Source organism: Arvicola amphibius, chromosome X, assembly GCF_903992535.2.
Source record: "Arvicola amphibius chromosome X, mArvAmp1.2, whole genome shotgun sequence".
NCBI lineage: Eukaryota > Metazoa > Chordata > Mammalia > Rodentia > Cricetidae > Arvicola > Arvicola amphibius.
Genome location: NC_052065.1, coordinates 110306477 through 110323138, shown reverse-complemented (window position 1 = coordinate 110323138; position 16662 = coordinate 110306477). Strand labels below are relative to the sequence as shown.

Below are 16662 nucleotides of genomic sequence, written 5' to 3'. Positions count from 1 at the left end.
GGGTGTCTCATTCAAACCACCACATCATTTTATAATCCATGCCATATAATGAAAGCTGACCATCATCTGAGTGAAGAGGTATGCATTTGCTACATCCATTGCTACATGCTAAATTTCCTTCCCTTGGGCAATGGCCTCTGACAGACCAAATATCTTGTACTGTTCGTGCCAAAATCAACAGTAAACTTGCAAATTCCTATTGTCCGGTTGCATGGGCAACATAGAACCAAGGTATGCAGAAATAGTTTCATAGAACACATTTTCTTCCTTTCATATTATCTATCTATCTATTTTTGCTTTTCGATACAGGGTTGACCTAACTGTCTTTGAACTCTCTCTGTAGACAAGGCTGGCCTCAAATTCACAGAGATTCTTTTAGCTCTGCCTCCCAAGTGCTAGGATTAAAGGAGTGTTTCACCACTGCCTGGCACACATTATCTTCCTTAACTACAGCCATACTGGTGATTTTTATGCCCCAAGAAGCTAACATGAACTGGCTCTATGTTTTTGCCATCACATGATTTCATTACATTTCCTATCATGTCTTAGAGACACAAGCGAGTGGGGAGCATATAAATAGCATAGTGATAGAGTGATAGCAGCATTTTATTCCACACAGAGAATCATAAGAATGAAACTAATAGGTTTCCCTAATCAGGGAAAGTCATGTATTTTCCAGCTGTCTTGATGACAGGGGCTGTTGGGATTACAGTCACCTGTGTTGTGGCATACAAACGGTCCAAGAAATGCAAATTCTTCCCAGTGTCCCATTTATCTATGCAATCCAACTGGTCTGGATAAAAGTCCAATTTATCTCCAAACTCACCAGGTGATACAGAGGCAGCATTACCATGCAGATGCACAATGGAACACCTATTAAATCTGCATCCCCTGTAGGAGTGCATCAATCTCCCTTGAGGTACTATTTATTTCAAAGTCATCAGATCCAGATGAGGGTGCCCAATGATTATTTTACACTATTTTTATTTTGAAGGTCATTTTCCCCCTGTTTTCTCATTGACCTCATTTTCTTTCTCAGGAATATTTTTATTTAAGTTTCAGATTGTAAAATGGACTGACAGACCTGATTTTAAGTGTTTTGATAAGATGCAATCAACAACAGAAGCAATATTACACAAAGTCTTTTAAATCTGTCTCTTGTTCACAACTTCAACACAGACTGGTCTGCCTCCTTCATAGTTGGTCTAAAAGACCACTGGTAGGCTAAGGAATTCAATAGCTCTTTCAGAGTGGCTCAGGCAAATTTTCCAGTGACATCTCAATGGAGCTGACTAGATCCTCACCAACAGAGAAATGAATAGAGAAAGTGTGGAACCACTACTAGAAACCACGTTTTTTAAATCAAGGGTGTTTTTTTTGAGACAGGGTTTCTTTGTAGCTTTGGAGCCTGTCCTGGTACCAGGTCTTATAGACCAGACTAGCCTCAAACTCACAGAGATCTGCCTGACTCTGCCTCCCAAGTACTGAGATTAAATGTGTGTGCCATCACCATGCGGCCCTTCATTTTGACTTTTGATTGTTTCCTGGAGATCTGGTCAAGTGCTGAGCTTTGTTTCTTTCCCTCCAGGCTGGTATTTCCTTCTCGGGAGCAGGCATCTTTTGAGACATTTTACAGATGCATGTTGCCCATACCTGCCCGAGACAGGCCAGGAATTCAGTAGATAGGGGAAATAGCAAACAGACTCCAAAGCCTTGGAAAGAAAAAGATGAAGACACAGTTCCCTGGGAATTGAGGACTTGGAAAACTGAAATGCTATATGTATGTTCAGGACATATGCACAGAAAACACGCTAGAGATACCTGAGGTTTCTACCACTGCCAGGCAGTGAGCTATGTCTAAACATGGACAGACTTGGCCAGTAGATTTGAGTAAACAGGACAAAACAATGGTCTGCCGAAGGGAGAGGGGACTCAGATGTGAAAGAGAAATAGATTGTAAATAGAATGAAGAATAAATGTCCTTTGTGCTTATTTCCTGAAGTGGAACAAAAGATGTCCTAGTATCAGGGAAGTATGGAAGTCACAGATACTGTAAGAGATAAAGAAAGATGTTATAATTGATTAAAGTGTAGACATGCAAGTGTTCATTGCAATGGGTCATTTGTCTGGTTTGAGGCCTCTTGTTTGTGCTCTACCATAGATCATGGGACCTCGCTGGGATTCCTTTTGGATATCCTGTCATTGTCCTGTGTTGTGGAGATCCTGCAGCTTTGGGATCTGCAGGTCTGAAACCTTTAAAAGCTCCAGCAGATCTCTTCAAATTATTCTCTTCAAATACTTGTCCCCAGGTCATCATGCACACCTAGTAGGATTATGTCCTCCTGAGAAGAGATCCAGGTCCTGATTGATGACAGACCACGACTTATTGACAGCTATTACCTGCTGTCTCCACCTTAAAGCAAGACATCCTTTTTTGAAGGTTGTCCCTATTATTTTTGATAAAGATTCCAGAAATACAGTCTGGATAAAAGATAGCCTCTTCAACTAATGTTGTTGGTCAAATTCGATGTCCGCATGTAGGGAAATCAAAATAAGAAATCACTGGTCCACAGCAGTGGTAGATGACTACTAGGTACCTGCAGAAGTGAGGCACTTTGGGGGAACCCAGGGCCTACCTGGTGATAGGGGAGATGAAGGGCAGATCCAGCAAAAGAGGACTTTCACTAAGGCTAATGCCACAGAGGATGCAGCTCTAATTGCCTGCCCTGGCTGCTTTGATATTTGATAACCAGGTTCCTCCCTGGTTACTAGAATCCATTTTACAGGGATATGCATATTGTAAAAATATTATTAATACTGGAATATTATTTTATGCTGGTCTACTTTACCAATGATTTGGCTCTGGAGTTGGCTTATGGCTCTTGACCTAAGCATGATTTAAAAACAAACATTCCTCTCCATCAGTTATTAGGTGATCCACCTGATTTTATGACAGGGGAAGGAAGGTAAAGCATAACAGTCAAGAAACTGAGCTATTGGCCTAATTTAACTCTCTAAGATTCTGCAACTGCAAGACATATATGTTACATTTAGACCCGGCCTATGTGCAGTAGAATACATTGTAATCTTGTGGTTTGACTCCATAAGCTCTGTCCAGGGACTACATCTGGGGAGTGCTCACAGTTGTAGTCCTGGGGTCATGAGCATACAGCACTAGTATATATTTGATAAAGCCTCTTCTTATTAAAATTTATTCATGGTCATAGTGAATCTCTGAATGATCCCACACCCACAATATTTTCTTCAATATTAACATGCTAGCTTCCATTTTACTTATGATATTTTCTTTTATTATTACTCCTTAGAAGCCTGCATGTTTGTATACATTATACATATAATATATATGTAATTGTTTATTCTTTGGGAACTTCACTACATGCATACCAATTCTGTTAATTTCCCAGTCCATCTATATTCTCCCTTTACTTATGTGGTTTCACTCCAGGAAAAGGTAAATTAAAAAATACCAAACCAACCAAACAAACAAACAGAACACCCATTTCACGCCCCTGTCTTTCCTGCCAAACCAATTATTTTAGTGGCCTTGGAAGCCACCGTGTGACATGCAGTAAAACTTTTTGTCCATTCAGACCCACCTGAAAACGTTCATTGTGATGAGTCATTGGTCTGGTTAAAGGTCTCTCGTATCTGGACCCTTATTGAAACTCCTCTCCATTATCCTGCAGCTGCCCCACGTTGTGGAGATCCTGCAGAACCAGTCCCTTCACATGTGCCAGCAGGTCCTAGATGGGCAGATGCTAGGGTGGGCAACTCAAAGCCCTGATTTTGCCCTGTGTGGTAGGTGACCTGGTCAGTCTAGGATCCTGGAGCTGCTAGCTCAGGTGATCAGTAGAGCCAGATGTCCTACACCCATTCCATCAGGGTTAGCTGTTGCATGCCTGTGTTGAGGGGTGGGGCCATCTCTCCTGAATACAGGGACCAGACCTCCATGCCTGGGCCACTGGGGCCAGCTTCCCTGTGAGTGTCAGGGTCAGCTTTCTTGCTACAGTGTCTAGCAAGGTTCAGGGACAACTTTGCCAGGGCTAGTGAAGGGCAGGGATGGCTCAGTACGGCCCTTGGCTTTCATCATGCGTGCCCTTTTATGGTATCATAGACCACAGACATCAACACAGACCCCAACTGCAGCAGGACCACAGATCCAGACATGGCCTTCCTTCTGCATCGTCTCTGGATCAGATGTCACCATGGCACCTGTGGCAGCTCAGGTCATCCAGATCAGTATGGCCCCAGCAGCAGCATGGCTCTCAGACACCAACATGGTTTGAGGTACCTAACCAGACCCTAATCATCTGCATGACCCTGGGTGGCAACAGATGCCATGAGCATTAACTCAGACCCTGGCTGCTGTAGGATCATGGACCCAGAGATAGCCCTAGACTGCAGATTAGGCCTTGACATCACCAGAGCCCCAGGTGGTGGCACAGGTCACTCAGATCAGCTGCTGGCAGCAGCTTCACCCTGGGAAACTAGCGTGGCCTCAGGTGGCAGACCAGACCCCAGACAACTTCATGGACCTTGGTAATAACAGGAGCCATGAACATCAACTCAGACCCTGTCTGCCATAGGGACATGGACACACACATGGCCCTCAGCAGCTACTTGGGCCTGTATGACACCAAGGCCCTGGGTGGAAACACAGGTTACTCAGATCAGCATGGCCCTGGAAGTTTACACACCAACAAGGTCCCAGAATGCAGCCCAGGACCTGAGCATCCATGTGGCCTTTGGTGGCAACACAGGACATTGACTTCAACACAGATCCTGGCTGCAGTTCTGACATTGACCCAGGATGGTCCTCGGCATCCGCACCTGGACGTAACCAAGACCCTAGGTGGTAGCACAGGTACTCAGATTGGCATGGTTCCAGCATCATCATGACCCAGGGACACAAAGACGGCCCTAGGTGGTAGCCCAGATACCAGGCATATGCATGGCTTTCAGTGGTAGCAGGACACATGGACATCAACACAGAGAAACTGGCCACTCTCCCAGACATGGTCTTTAGCAGAATCTCAGTCCATGATGCCACAATGGCACTGGTGGTAGTGCAGGCCACTCAGATCAGTACAGCCCCTGAAGTGGCATGGTTCTCCAACAGGTGACAACCTAGACACAGGGCATCCTGTGGTCTTTGATTATGGTACAACACATGCATGTCAACACAGTCCCTGCCCACAGTAGGACCTTGGACCTACAGACCCTTGGTAGCAGGCAGGCAGGGTCTGGGTACCACCAAAGCCCTGGGTGTTTAGCAGGCTGCCCACCTTCGCTCCTTCTGTTCTGCCTCTTTCTACAGGACATTAACCGTTCTGATTCTTTCCCTCCAATTTCTCCACCTCACATTTGCTCATCACAGTGACCGGCTCCTGCCCATGAATATCTTCAGCTGGTCTTGGCCGGACTGTGGGCAGCTTCCACCTACCTGAGCTGTTTTCAAAGAGGGGCAGAAAGGGGAATGTATCCAGATGGGAGGGTAAGTGGGGTTGACCTGAGAAGAGTAAGGGGAAGGGAAAACATAAGCAAGATATGATTTTTAAAAATCTATTTTCATTGAAAGGAAAAAAAGAATTGTTACTATCCCCCAAATAAAAAGTATTCATCACCATCAATATTGTCTGTGCCACATTCTCCTTAGATTTCTTGTTTGCAGGATTACTTCTGAATCTCTTGCTCAAAGGATCAAGTGAGCCTGAATCAAGAAGGCTCATGTGACCTGCTGTCTCCCAATCACCATGTACTGGGGATATTCATTTATGCAAGAAACACTCATGATTTAGAAACGCTACCCCATGAAACTAGATTTTGGCAGTCTGTTTTAATGGAATTTCCTGGAGAGTCTATATCATATCCTACAAAATACCAGAAAGCATGTGGAGGTTATGTTTTTATTCTTAACATGAGTATTCAATTTTAGTTAATCTTGGCAATGGGCACATGGGTCACCAATTAGCCATTTGGCTCCTGAACAAAAGATGATGCCATTCTAGGAAGAATCTTCCTCTATGTCCCTCAGTATAATTATGTCTTGAACAGGAGGTGTGTTTTCTATCAGTACCAGTATTTCCTTCTTCCTCTCTTTGGCTCTTTCGTTGGCGAACCACACCTAAAATCAGAGGCAGACAAGATTGTTTTAGCATTGGCTTCCACCCCCAGAGCCAAGAGAGACCTCACTTACAGCACCTAACATGGAACTTCCTACTCAGCTCATAAAAGCAAGCCCCGGCTGTGTGTCAACCTCTGCAAACAGGGCCGTGATTTTGTCTTTTTCCCATAGAATAAACATTTCAGTGGGTACTTCCACCCTTGGTAAATCTGACCAGCATATTCTTTCATGTTATACAAAGTTCTCCAGCATCAGGATGAAGAAAACTATCTCTGTTTCAGCAAGACTTCCAGAATCCCGCCCTGCACAATATTAATCTTTGTGTATTAAGTGTTGTTCTTCAATACCTATCAGTCCCTGTCTCCTCTCAACCCTAACATAACTATTTGGCAATGTGTTTGGCTAGACACAACACAGAATGCCAGAAAAATTAACATTAAGGAATGCCACTATCTATTACCATCATCCGAAGATATGATCATTTTTTTCTTTATGCAGTGTAGCACTTTTAACCCTGATATTCCAGACACAAAATGAAAGATGGAGACAATCAAAGAGTTAAAGGGGCAAGGAGTATTTCCATAGGAGGCTAAGTGTGTGGCCAGCTGAGGGTCAAGAATTGCAACCCAATGAACAACATAGGCTATGTAAGTTACCCACCTAGAGATGATGCCCCTTTGATGTAGAGCTGTTTCAATTAAGGTTAAAATAGAGTTAAAGACAGCTCAGTTTGTCAAGTGCTGTAATCTCAGCAATTGGGGGGTGGAGGCAAAAGAATCCTGAGTTCTAGGAGAGCAAGGGTTACACAGAGAAACCCTGTGCCAAAAAACCAACATTCAAACAGGGAAAATAGGAAATGAAATCCATTCATTTAAAAGTGCCTAGGACAAGGCTAGCTAACACCTAAAGAAGGCTATAGATTGTCTGTCCAATTGCTTTGTTTGGATTCACTGACCTTCAGTTTTGCTTCAGGCACTTTCAGAGCTCTTGCAAGTTCTTCCCTGTGTAAAGACAAACATGAATATTTATCATGCAGTGTTTTACATGCAATACAATGTCCTACATGAATTCTATGCCTTCTAAAATATCACCGTCCTCCCTCACCCTTGGCAATAACTTTCATTCTCAGAGGTAGTCCTACTTTTGAAATGAATTCATCTCCTGCAAAAGTTTGTAAACGATAGAGACATATAATTGTAACAAAGAATCAAAAATTTTAAAAAAGTCAAAGTCTATGCTGAGCAAAGTGTGCTAATTTAAAAACAGCACTAGGGAGGGGAAAGAGAAATCAAAAGGGGTTGATGACTAGGTACACAGTCCCTGAAAAGAAGAGGAGACTACTGGAGAGGAGGTCACCCAACAAAGTATAAGCCCAGCACTCGTGAACTTGATGCTAGTGAGTTGTTTGGGCCACTAAACTCTGGTCTCTATATTTCACAGAAATTAAAATGTGACTTGGAATGAGAGGTGTTGACTAAGGACACTTGCTTCACGCCCGCACTACATGTTGGTACTGAGCATGCCCCCTACATGGGACATCCTCCCGGACCCAGCACCAAAGGAGAAGACCACTGTGACTTGAAGAGGGCGTTAGGGAATACAGGGCCTTGAAGAACGAAAGGACACCTCAAAATGAGCCATAGGCCAGGGAGGTTGGGGTGCTCTTGGTCCAAATCACATACCTGGCAGCCGAATCTGGATACTGGGATTTTTTAAAGACGCGTTCCATTTTCTTGATCTGGCGAGGTGTGAAATGGAAGAGGTTTTGACAACCCCGGTGCCTCCGAGGAATCCTTGCCACACCAGCCACTGAGGTGTTCAGTTCTTCCGGGTCAAGCTCCAAAGAAGAATCCGGGTGGCTACTGCTTTCTCTCACGTTGGCATCACTTTCCTCAGAGACACTCTCGCTATCCTGGCCCTGGCTGCTCTCATAGATTTTGAAATTTAGGCGGCCTATGAAGCCTCCACTATGGCCACCATCTGCCTCCATGGCCGCGGCTGAGGTGGAGGGCACAACTCCGTTCTCATTAACTATTTCCTCCTTGCAATCTTGCAGAGTATAATATTTATGCTCATAATAAAGCTTCTGGACCATGACTACCACTGTGGACTACAAACAAAACTAGGATCCCGGGAATGACTGACCTCAAGGTCTAGAATCTCGGCACTGCTACCGACAAAACAAAATGGTTGCAAAGAGTGACTTGACGTCATTGCGTCAATGCGTCAATGCGCAGGTCCGCGCATGCGCCCCAATTCTCTGGGTTTCTTACGCTGGACGTCCAGGCGCTTGCTTGCACGAAGGAGCTGAGGACTTCCGTGACCGCCACTCACTGCCCTGGCTGATTGCACTGGCCTTTCTGCCCACTTGCTGAGGTAGGTGCTGTCTGTTTTAGCTCCCAAGGGTGGGTGTGGTCCAAACGAGCATGACCTGAGGGAGACTGAAAGGGGTGTGAAAATGAAGCATGGAGTTAAATCTTGCTCCTAGGGCATGCTTCCAGAATGAGCTTTAATGCATGTCTGCATGCTGCCTGTTTCTTCTAGGATGTAGTGAGGAGATGACGGGTGGATTGTGTGGAAGTACAAGATAAGTTGAAATGCAGCATGGGAGGAAGGCACATACTTGACTCCAGGATCCTCGAATGAACATGTAAAAATTTCTGTGACCCTCACCTGCCACCCAGCACTAACGGGTGGACATGGTCAGCTTTAGTGGCTGCTGGTTCAGGAGTGCCGGTTAGCACACTGGATGCTATCCAGCCATTGCTTTTCAAGTACAACATCAAGGATTTAGGACTGGGTTTGAATAGAATTCTAGCTTATGACACTGTTGAAAAGCAAACAAACGATGTGATCCCCCAAAAGAAAAAGGATCTGCTTAAGAAGTAATTACATCACCGGGCAATAGTGGCTGAGGCAAGCAGATCTCTGAGAGTTCTAGGCTAGCCTGGGCTACAAGAGCTAGTTCCAGGACAGGTTTCAAAGCTCTGGAAAAACACTGTCTCAAAAAAAAAAAAGAAAAAAAAGAGCTAGTTCCAGGACATCTAGGACTATTACACAAAGAAATCATGTCTCAAAAATCAAAATAATAATATTGATAATAATTACCTCAGATTTTTTATAATTTCTGTTAAATTTCATGTGTAATATTTGCATCAAGTCTTATCACTGACTGTGTTCATGTGGTCCCTTACTCCTTTGGACTGAAGGTAAATACATAAATATTCAGGCAATATTTAGAATAATATTTGGCTTGTGACACGTTTTCAACAAATAATAAGTGTCTGTATTATTCAAGGTTGAAAGTCATGGAGGTACAATATTATTCTTCCTGACAGATTCCCTAGGGTTTTTCTTGTTCTGAGAAGTTTTGGGATCAGTATTCATATACGTTTACAGTATACACACAATATAGATGTAAAATGAATGGCTAAATCTGTTTCTGGTTATTGAAAAGGACTCATTTGATTTTTTTCCTTCTCTTTTTAAATTAACGTTTCCCTTTATTTTGCGTACTGATCACAGTTTCACCTTCTTCCTCTCCTCTCATCCTCTCCCCTCCCCAACTCCAATCTATCCCCCTTCCCTTCTACCCACTGCTCCTTGGTCTCCATCCAGAAACGGGCGGGCCTCCCATGGTCTTGAACATAGCAGGGCACATGAAGTTGAGGGAGGACCAAGCTCTTCCCCCTGTATAAAGGCTGGGTAAGAAAATCCAGCACGGGGAATAGTTTCCAAAAAGTCAGCTAAGCACCAGGGACAGGTCCTGATCTCATAGCTAGGAACCTTACAATCAGAGTAAGCTAGACAACTGTCACACACATGCAGAGGGCCTTGGTAGGGTCCATGCAAGCTCCCTAACTGTTAGTCCAGAGCCCACATGGTCCCATGAGCTTAGATCAGCTGTGCCTGTGGTTCCTCCATCATGACCTTGACCTCCTAACTCCTACAATCCTTTCTCCCTTCCTCAGGAGGACTCCCAGAGCTCAGCCCAGTGCTTGGCTGCAGATGTCTTGGAATCTGTAGTGAGAGCTGCGGGCAGGCCTGTTTTTCATCCCACCTGGCTCCCAGCTGCCTGGCTACCTTAGACCCAGAAATAACAACACACAAACTGTATTTATTTAAACACTGCCTGGCCCATTAGTTCCAGCTTTTTAATGTCTAATTCTCACTTCTTGATTAACCCATTTTTAATAATCTGTGTAGCACCAAGAAGTGGTGTCTTACCTGGAAAGATTCAGCATGTCTGACCTTGTGGCTGGCTTCATGGAGACTGTCTCAGAGAGGAGAGGAATGCAATTGACTAACTTTCCTTTTTCCAAGCATTCTGTTCTGTCTACTCCACCCAACTAAATCCTGCCCTATCAAAAAGCCAAGGCAGTTTCTTTATTAACCAATGAAAATCATCCATCAGGAATCACTTGATTTTAGTTTCTCTTGTGAATCTTGTGAATTATTAGATTTTTAAAAAGAGGTTTCTTTTGAGGAAGTGCAAAGATGGAAGTCTTTAAATCGCTTACACAAAGTTTTGCACTGTTAGCTCACAAAGGCTTTCTTCTCGCCCTTGGAAGCCTCAAGTCCTCATCCCAGAAAGGCAGACCCTTCATCTAGTGGTAACAAATATATTTGGAACCAGTAGCAGACATGCTGCCACCAGAAACAGACATGTCAAGAGGGGCACATCCTACTAAGGACAAAACCCCTAGACCCACATGACAATAGCTGAGGACCAAAGGACATGCTTGGCGGAGACAAATGGTTTGTTCACCACCTACAGGCCATGGAGTCAGCACAGTTAGGTGACAGCTGACACTTGGATGTCAGTCTGAGCATGAACGAGGACATGGAGATGCTTTGTGTTCAGAGCCAGGGTAATGGCAGGTGCCCCAGTGAATTCCCAGTTAATACATTTTTCTGGACATAGCTCAATGTGCTTTTCTTGTTCTAAATCTGTAGCTTTTGGCTTCACATTATCCACTATGGGACCCATGGCTCCCATTCCCCCCCGCCGGTGTGTGTGTGTTTCTGTAACTGTGTGTGTTGTGTTCATTTTTTTTTTTTTGGATTTTTGAGACAGACTTTCTATGTACATTTTGGTGCCTGTCATGGAACTAGGTCTTGTAGACCAGACTGGCCTTGAACTCACAGAGATCCGCCTGCCTCTGCCTCCTGTGTGCTGGGATTAAATGCATGTGTCACCACTGCCCGGCAATGTGTTCATTTTCTGTTCGTGGATGACCAGAGAGACCATGAGGGCAAACACTGTCAGGAACAGAGAGCCCTGCCATAGTAGCTGTAGCAATGGAACATAATGGAAAGTGGAAGCCGCCAGGAGCACAGGTAACCTGGGGTTAGTACAGAAGCTTCATGCTTTCACCTTGTGATTGCACAGCTGGGAGAATATTTCCCTAATATTCCTAATGTTCCTAGTCCTTATGTTTGTGTGTTAAGCACCATGCTCATGGCCTGAGCAAGGGTTATGCTCAGACCTCGATCTGCACTCCTTGGCTCATTTCAGCTCCTGACATCACACTTCTGAGTCTTGATATTTGTCTCCTGCCTGCCTCGTGCCCCTTTCCATACCTCCTTTCACTCCATCAGGGTGCAGCCATTTCTCCACCCTACTCCTGAACATTCTCTGCTTTCTCTCTCTCTCTCTCTCTCTCTCTCTCTCTCTCTCTCTCTCTCTCTCTCTCTCTCTCTCTCTCTCTCTGGACATGTCCTGCTACCCCTGTTCTCCCTCATAGCCAGGTCGAAACAGCCATGTCTATCACCTCAGACTCACTGGATTGTTCCTCCAATTTTCCTGCATAGTGTTCTTTTGTATTGCTGCTGTCTTTCTTGAGGTCATGGAGGGGAGAAACCTGACATCCAGACTCTCCTGAGTTCTTTGAGACTGGGAGTGTACTCTGAACACTTGAGTTTGTGTCTGCCTGGCGCTGGTTAAGCAAAGCTCACACTCAGTCACTCAGTCAGTTGAGCCATGCTGCAAGCCTAGCACTGCTGATGTCTGCTCTGCATCCACATCCTTATGCACTCTCAGCAGAAGTCTGGACAGCCTGGCCTGACCTAGGCAAAGTTTTATTTTCTGTAGTCAACTGGAATTCTTCCTTACTTGAAAGGATTTCTGTGAATAGGGTTTACAACCACTACTCTACCCTGCTCTTAAGCTGTGAATTCCCAAATTCCCAGGTTGCCATTTTTCTTAGATTTATTTGTTAGTTTATGTGTGTGACTGTTTTGACTGTCTGTATATATGTGTACTATGTTCCTTTCTAATGTCCGTGGAGGTCAGAAGAAGGTATGAGATACCCTGGAAATGGGGCTCTAGACAGCTGTGAGCCACCATGTTGGTAACCATAACTGAACCTGGGTTCTCTCCAAGAGCACCAACTGCTCTTAACCCCTGAGTCACCTCTCTAGTCCCAACCAGGCTTCATTGTAGTGACAGTGACCTCAGTTATAGCCCTAAATACATGACATAACTGAAGAAGCAGCTAAACTTCTCTTTCTCCTCCACAGTCCAGGTCAGAGCCCTGGTAGCTTGGTGTTTAGGCCAAAGAGGACTACTGGCTACAAGCTGTGTTGACTTTGTCCCACCCTGAACCTGATCTCATCTCCTTTCTCTATTTCTGTCTCTATGCTACCCTGGAATAGACTCTCTCTCCTGCTGGAGATTCAGTAAATGTTTTCCCTTCGTAGTTCTGATGTTGTAACTTTGCCATCCCTGAGCTCCTGGGCCTCTCCTCTGGGACCCCAGGTACTCACACTTCCACATTGAGCCTTCACTCCTGACCTATATACTTGACATCAACTCATGAATCATTCCAGAAACGTTGCTTCAAGCAGCTTCTGTGAAGCTGGTCAGGGTGGACTTAACTCCAGAGACATAAGCCTACTAGGTTGCTGGCTGTCCGTGGGTGGATTGGAGTGCTAAGCTTCTTTTGAAAAACTCCTCCTGGACGCAAGCTCTTTCCTCTTGTAGCTTTACCTTGTGTGGTCATCAGTACCAGATTCCTTGTTCTTGGAAAGCTTTTTTGGTGACAAAAGGGTCTTTTTGTTCTATGACATAGTATGAGTGAACTCATCTAAATGGACACATATTCTTGAGCCCCTACTGACAGGGACATACTTTCTGGTAGGATTTGTTGAAGGCAACTTGAACATTCATTGCAGTATTTGAGATACAGAAGTCACCTCCATGGATATACCAGGTTCTGATCTCTGTTTCTGTTCCTCTCCCCCATCTGGTCATCCTCAATCCTTTTCCTTTCCAGTCTTGAACTTGTCAATGCTCCTTGTAAAGCCTTCCCTTCTCCATCTGCCATACCCTGCCATACTCGTTCCTTCCCACATCAGATCCTGTGCTGTCTACATTCACTGGCCATTGTATGCCCTCTTTTCCCTAAAGGGATTCATATTGTCCAAAGTACTAGCATAAACCTCTAATGGAAGAAAGCCCACTGGCCAAATACAGAGTATTTCATACCCTCAGATGGGCTTCTAAGACATTCAAATACATCCCTGATTCCTCACCTAATATACAGTCCATCAATTACAGAAAAGTTCGTATTAGCATCCAAGGAAATCTGAATAGGTTTTTGCACAGATATTAATTCTGTGTATGTGTCTATGTGTATACACAATTGCTATTGTACCATTGGCTTTTGTTTATGTATTTATGTATGTTGTAACACTTAGAAGGACACCTATAAAATCTGTCCCTCCAGTTATATGTTTGTTTAGTAGCACATACATAATACATACTAGATCCTATATGTGCTTGCAAGGAATTATTGAGTGCACCAACTCTCTTAAAGGATTTCTACTTACATTGGCGTAGAAATAAATGAGTCCTTACACTAATTAATTATTCACGCATCTCACAGAAACAAGGAAAAAAAACCAATTTTCTCAAGTACACATTTTCACTGTGTCTTGCAATGAGAACTTAAGTTTAGTTAATTAGGTGTGTGCTTGAAAACATTCCAACTGGAGAACTTTGTCAGTACCCAGAACTACTGGCTTCTTCCAAAACAGCAATTGTCCTTGTGGGTACTAAAACTTGTTTTGAATGTGCCGTGAGCACAAATAGGCAGCATCAAATACGTATTTGATTAGGGATGTGGAACTTTGAAGTGGACTGTGGTGTCGTAGGTTCCAGATGCACCCAAATTTCCTGAGATTAGCCTCAGGAATACCAGGTACTACAACTCAGATGAAAGCCAACTTTGCTTAGAATACTGGTTCTCAACAAGTTGTGACCCACTTTGGCTTGGTTCTCAGTTATCGTGCATGTCAGATATTTACATTATAATTTATAACAATAACAAATTACAGTTATGAAGTAGCAACAAAATAATTTTATTGTTGTAGGTTACCACAACATGGGGAACTGTATAAAGGTTTGAGAACCACTGCTTTGGATTCTTATGGAAAGCTGTTTTCTCTGTGCCAGGTCAGATGGACACAGTGGAATTGCAGTCAGCATCTACAACAATTCTATCTGCAAATTTCTCAAGTGAAGTCCTTGGAAAATTCTGGATCACTGGCCAACATTGGCCTCTCCACACTATTATGTATTCTGTGGCCTGGAATCGTTTTGTGAACCCGGGGAAGTGTATCCCTACCCCATTACCTTCTTCTGCTCCCCAACTGTCTTGTTCTGTAAATATGACCTGATTAGTTGCCCAGGAACAACAACAAACTGTGTTATATCTAAATGTGTAAGAAATGCTTATGTTTAATGAAGATGACAGGAGTTCTTTTGTGGCCTGCTCTACTCTGTCCCCAGGTATGTGAAAGTTATAAGGCCCTATGAATTTCCCAGCGTCATGTGACTTCTCGGGAAGGGTGTCATGAGGAGCATGACAGGGTCAAGTGCACATTTCTGTCATTGACTCTTGTTATTGCAGTTCCTTAGCAGTGTCCTCCTGGGTTAAAGCCTTCAGTCCAGCAGAACAGCTTTTTAAGAAGTTGTAACCAATTGAAAGAAACTTCAGGAAGAGCCTGAACCTGATTGGATTCAGTAGGCCCCGCCCTCCCAAGAGTAGATAAATAGTAAAGACTGCTGAGAGTCAGTCTCAGACCAGCAGAGCAGCCTGGAAGAGACCAGTGGAACTGTTCAGCAGTAACAGAGACCAGGTAAGCTGGCTGGAAGAGGCTCAGAGGAGCTGACCTGTCTGGAAAGACTGCAGGCTGCTGTCCTGTCTGTGGACTGCACAATGTGGCTGGGGTTGCCAGACTTGTTGAGCCATTTATCAGACGGAGGTAGGCTTTGGTGACAAAGCTGACTTGGAGCCATTTCTCTCCTGTAAGCAACCCCTCACCCATATTCCTGTGAGTAATCTGGTAAAAGCGATTTGTGCACCAGGTGGACTCTGGTATTGTTCCTTCTGTCTGTGGCAGGATTCCTTTCTGCAGTAGTAAATGTGTGTTGTTTCCTTAGAAAAAGTGTGTTTCGCAACAGCAGCTGTGAGTAAAATGTTGCTAGAGGCAAAAGGAGTAGGTGAAGCAGCCATACAGGAGGCCAGTGTAACTGATAATCAGACAGTGGTCTAGGTCCTAAGACACAAAGCTAAGGCTTTGGAGCTGGGTAACATGTGCCACCTCCCACTGACAATCATGCTCTTGCTTCTCAGCATTCTGCCCTTTCCACTCCTTTTATGCCCATTCTTCCGTCTTTGCCTCCTCTCTTCCTTCTCAAAGGTTGGAATCCAAGGATTTCCTAGCAGTGAGTGAAAAGGAAGGTGAGTGTGACCTGTTCTGCTGATGCGCACACGATGCACATATTAGGGGCTTTTCTGTGTAAGGCATCCATCTCCCTTGAAGACCTCAGCTTCTTGCATTAGCGGGATGCAGGCTCAGAGGCTCTGCCTTTTTATTCTTATCGCTCAAATCTACAAAAGAACTCATCTTTATAAAAAAGCACAGTATATTAAAAAGGGTGTAATACAACTTCAGGAAGGATAATATTCTCTTCAGAGTTGATATTCTACCCTTTTTCCTGAGAGGGTGTTTAGGAGGAATTTGATGGGATATATTTAGGTCAAGAATTCTTGGGGTATACTGTTATGATTTATAAACCCCTATAGTGTATGTAGGGCTCAATGTTCAGTAAGCTGAATATTCAAAAGATTTTGTTTTGTTTTGTTTTTTTTTGAGACAGGGTTTCTCTGTAGATTTTGGAGCTTGCTCAGGATCTAGCTCTTGTAGACTAGACTGGCCTTTAATTCCCAGAGATTCACCTGCCTCTAACTTGCAAGTTCTGGTATTAAAATTGTGAGCCACCTTATCATATAAAAGTATTCTTAATGTTGTTTATTGAATTTGATCAAGCATAGCATTATGGGATCCCGAGTGTACCTCACTCCTTATACATAAAAATGAAGCCATGGGGGTGGTTTTCTGCAATGATTCAGTGGTAAACATGCTTGCTGGCAAGCCTGATTGTTGTAAGGGGGATGCTTGTTCTTCCCGGCCACCTGGCTAGTTTAGCTCCGAAATAACCACACAGA

At 44.1% G+C, this 16662-nt stretch overlaps 1 protein-coding gene across 1 annotated transcript; it reads right to left on the bottom strand.

The window, feature by feature from the left end:
- Positions 1–6025: 6025 nt before the first annotated feature.
- LOC121677032 (homeobox protein Rhox13-like) lies at positions 6026–8240 on the bottom strand. The gene is made up of 3 exons (XM_042054353.1): positions 7828–8240; positions 7101–7146; positions 6026–6145 (listed from the first exon to the last, which is right to left on the bottom strand). Exons 1-3 carry the CDS (start codon positions 8238–8240, stop codon positions 6026–6028), a joined length of 579 nt encoding a protein of 192 aa, XP_041910287.1.
- Positions 8241–16662: the final 8422 nt, after the last annotated feature.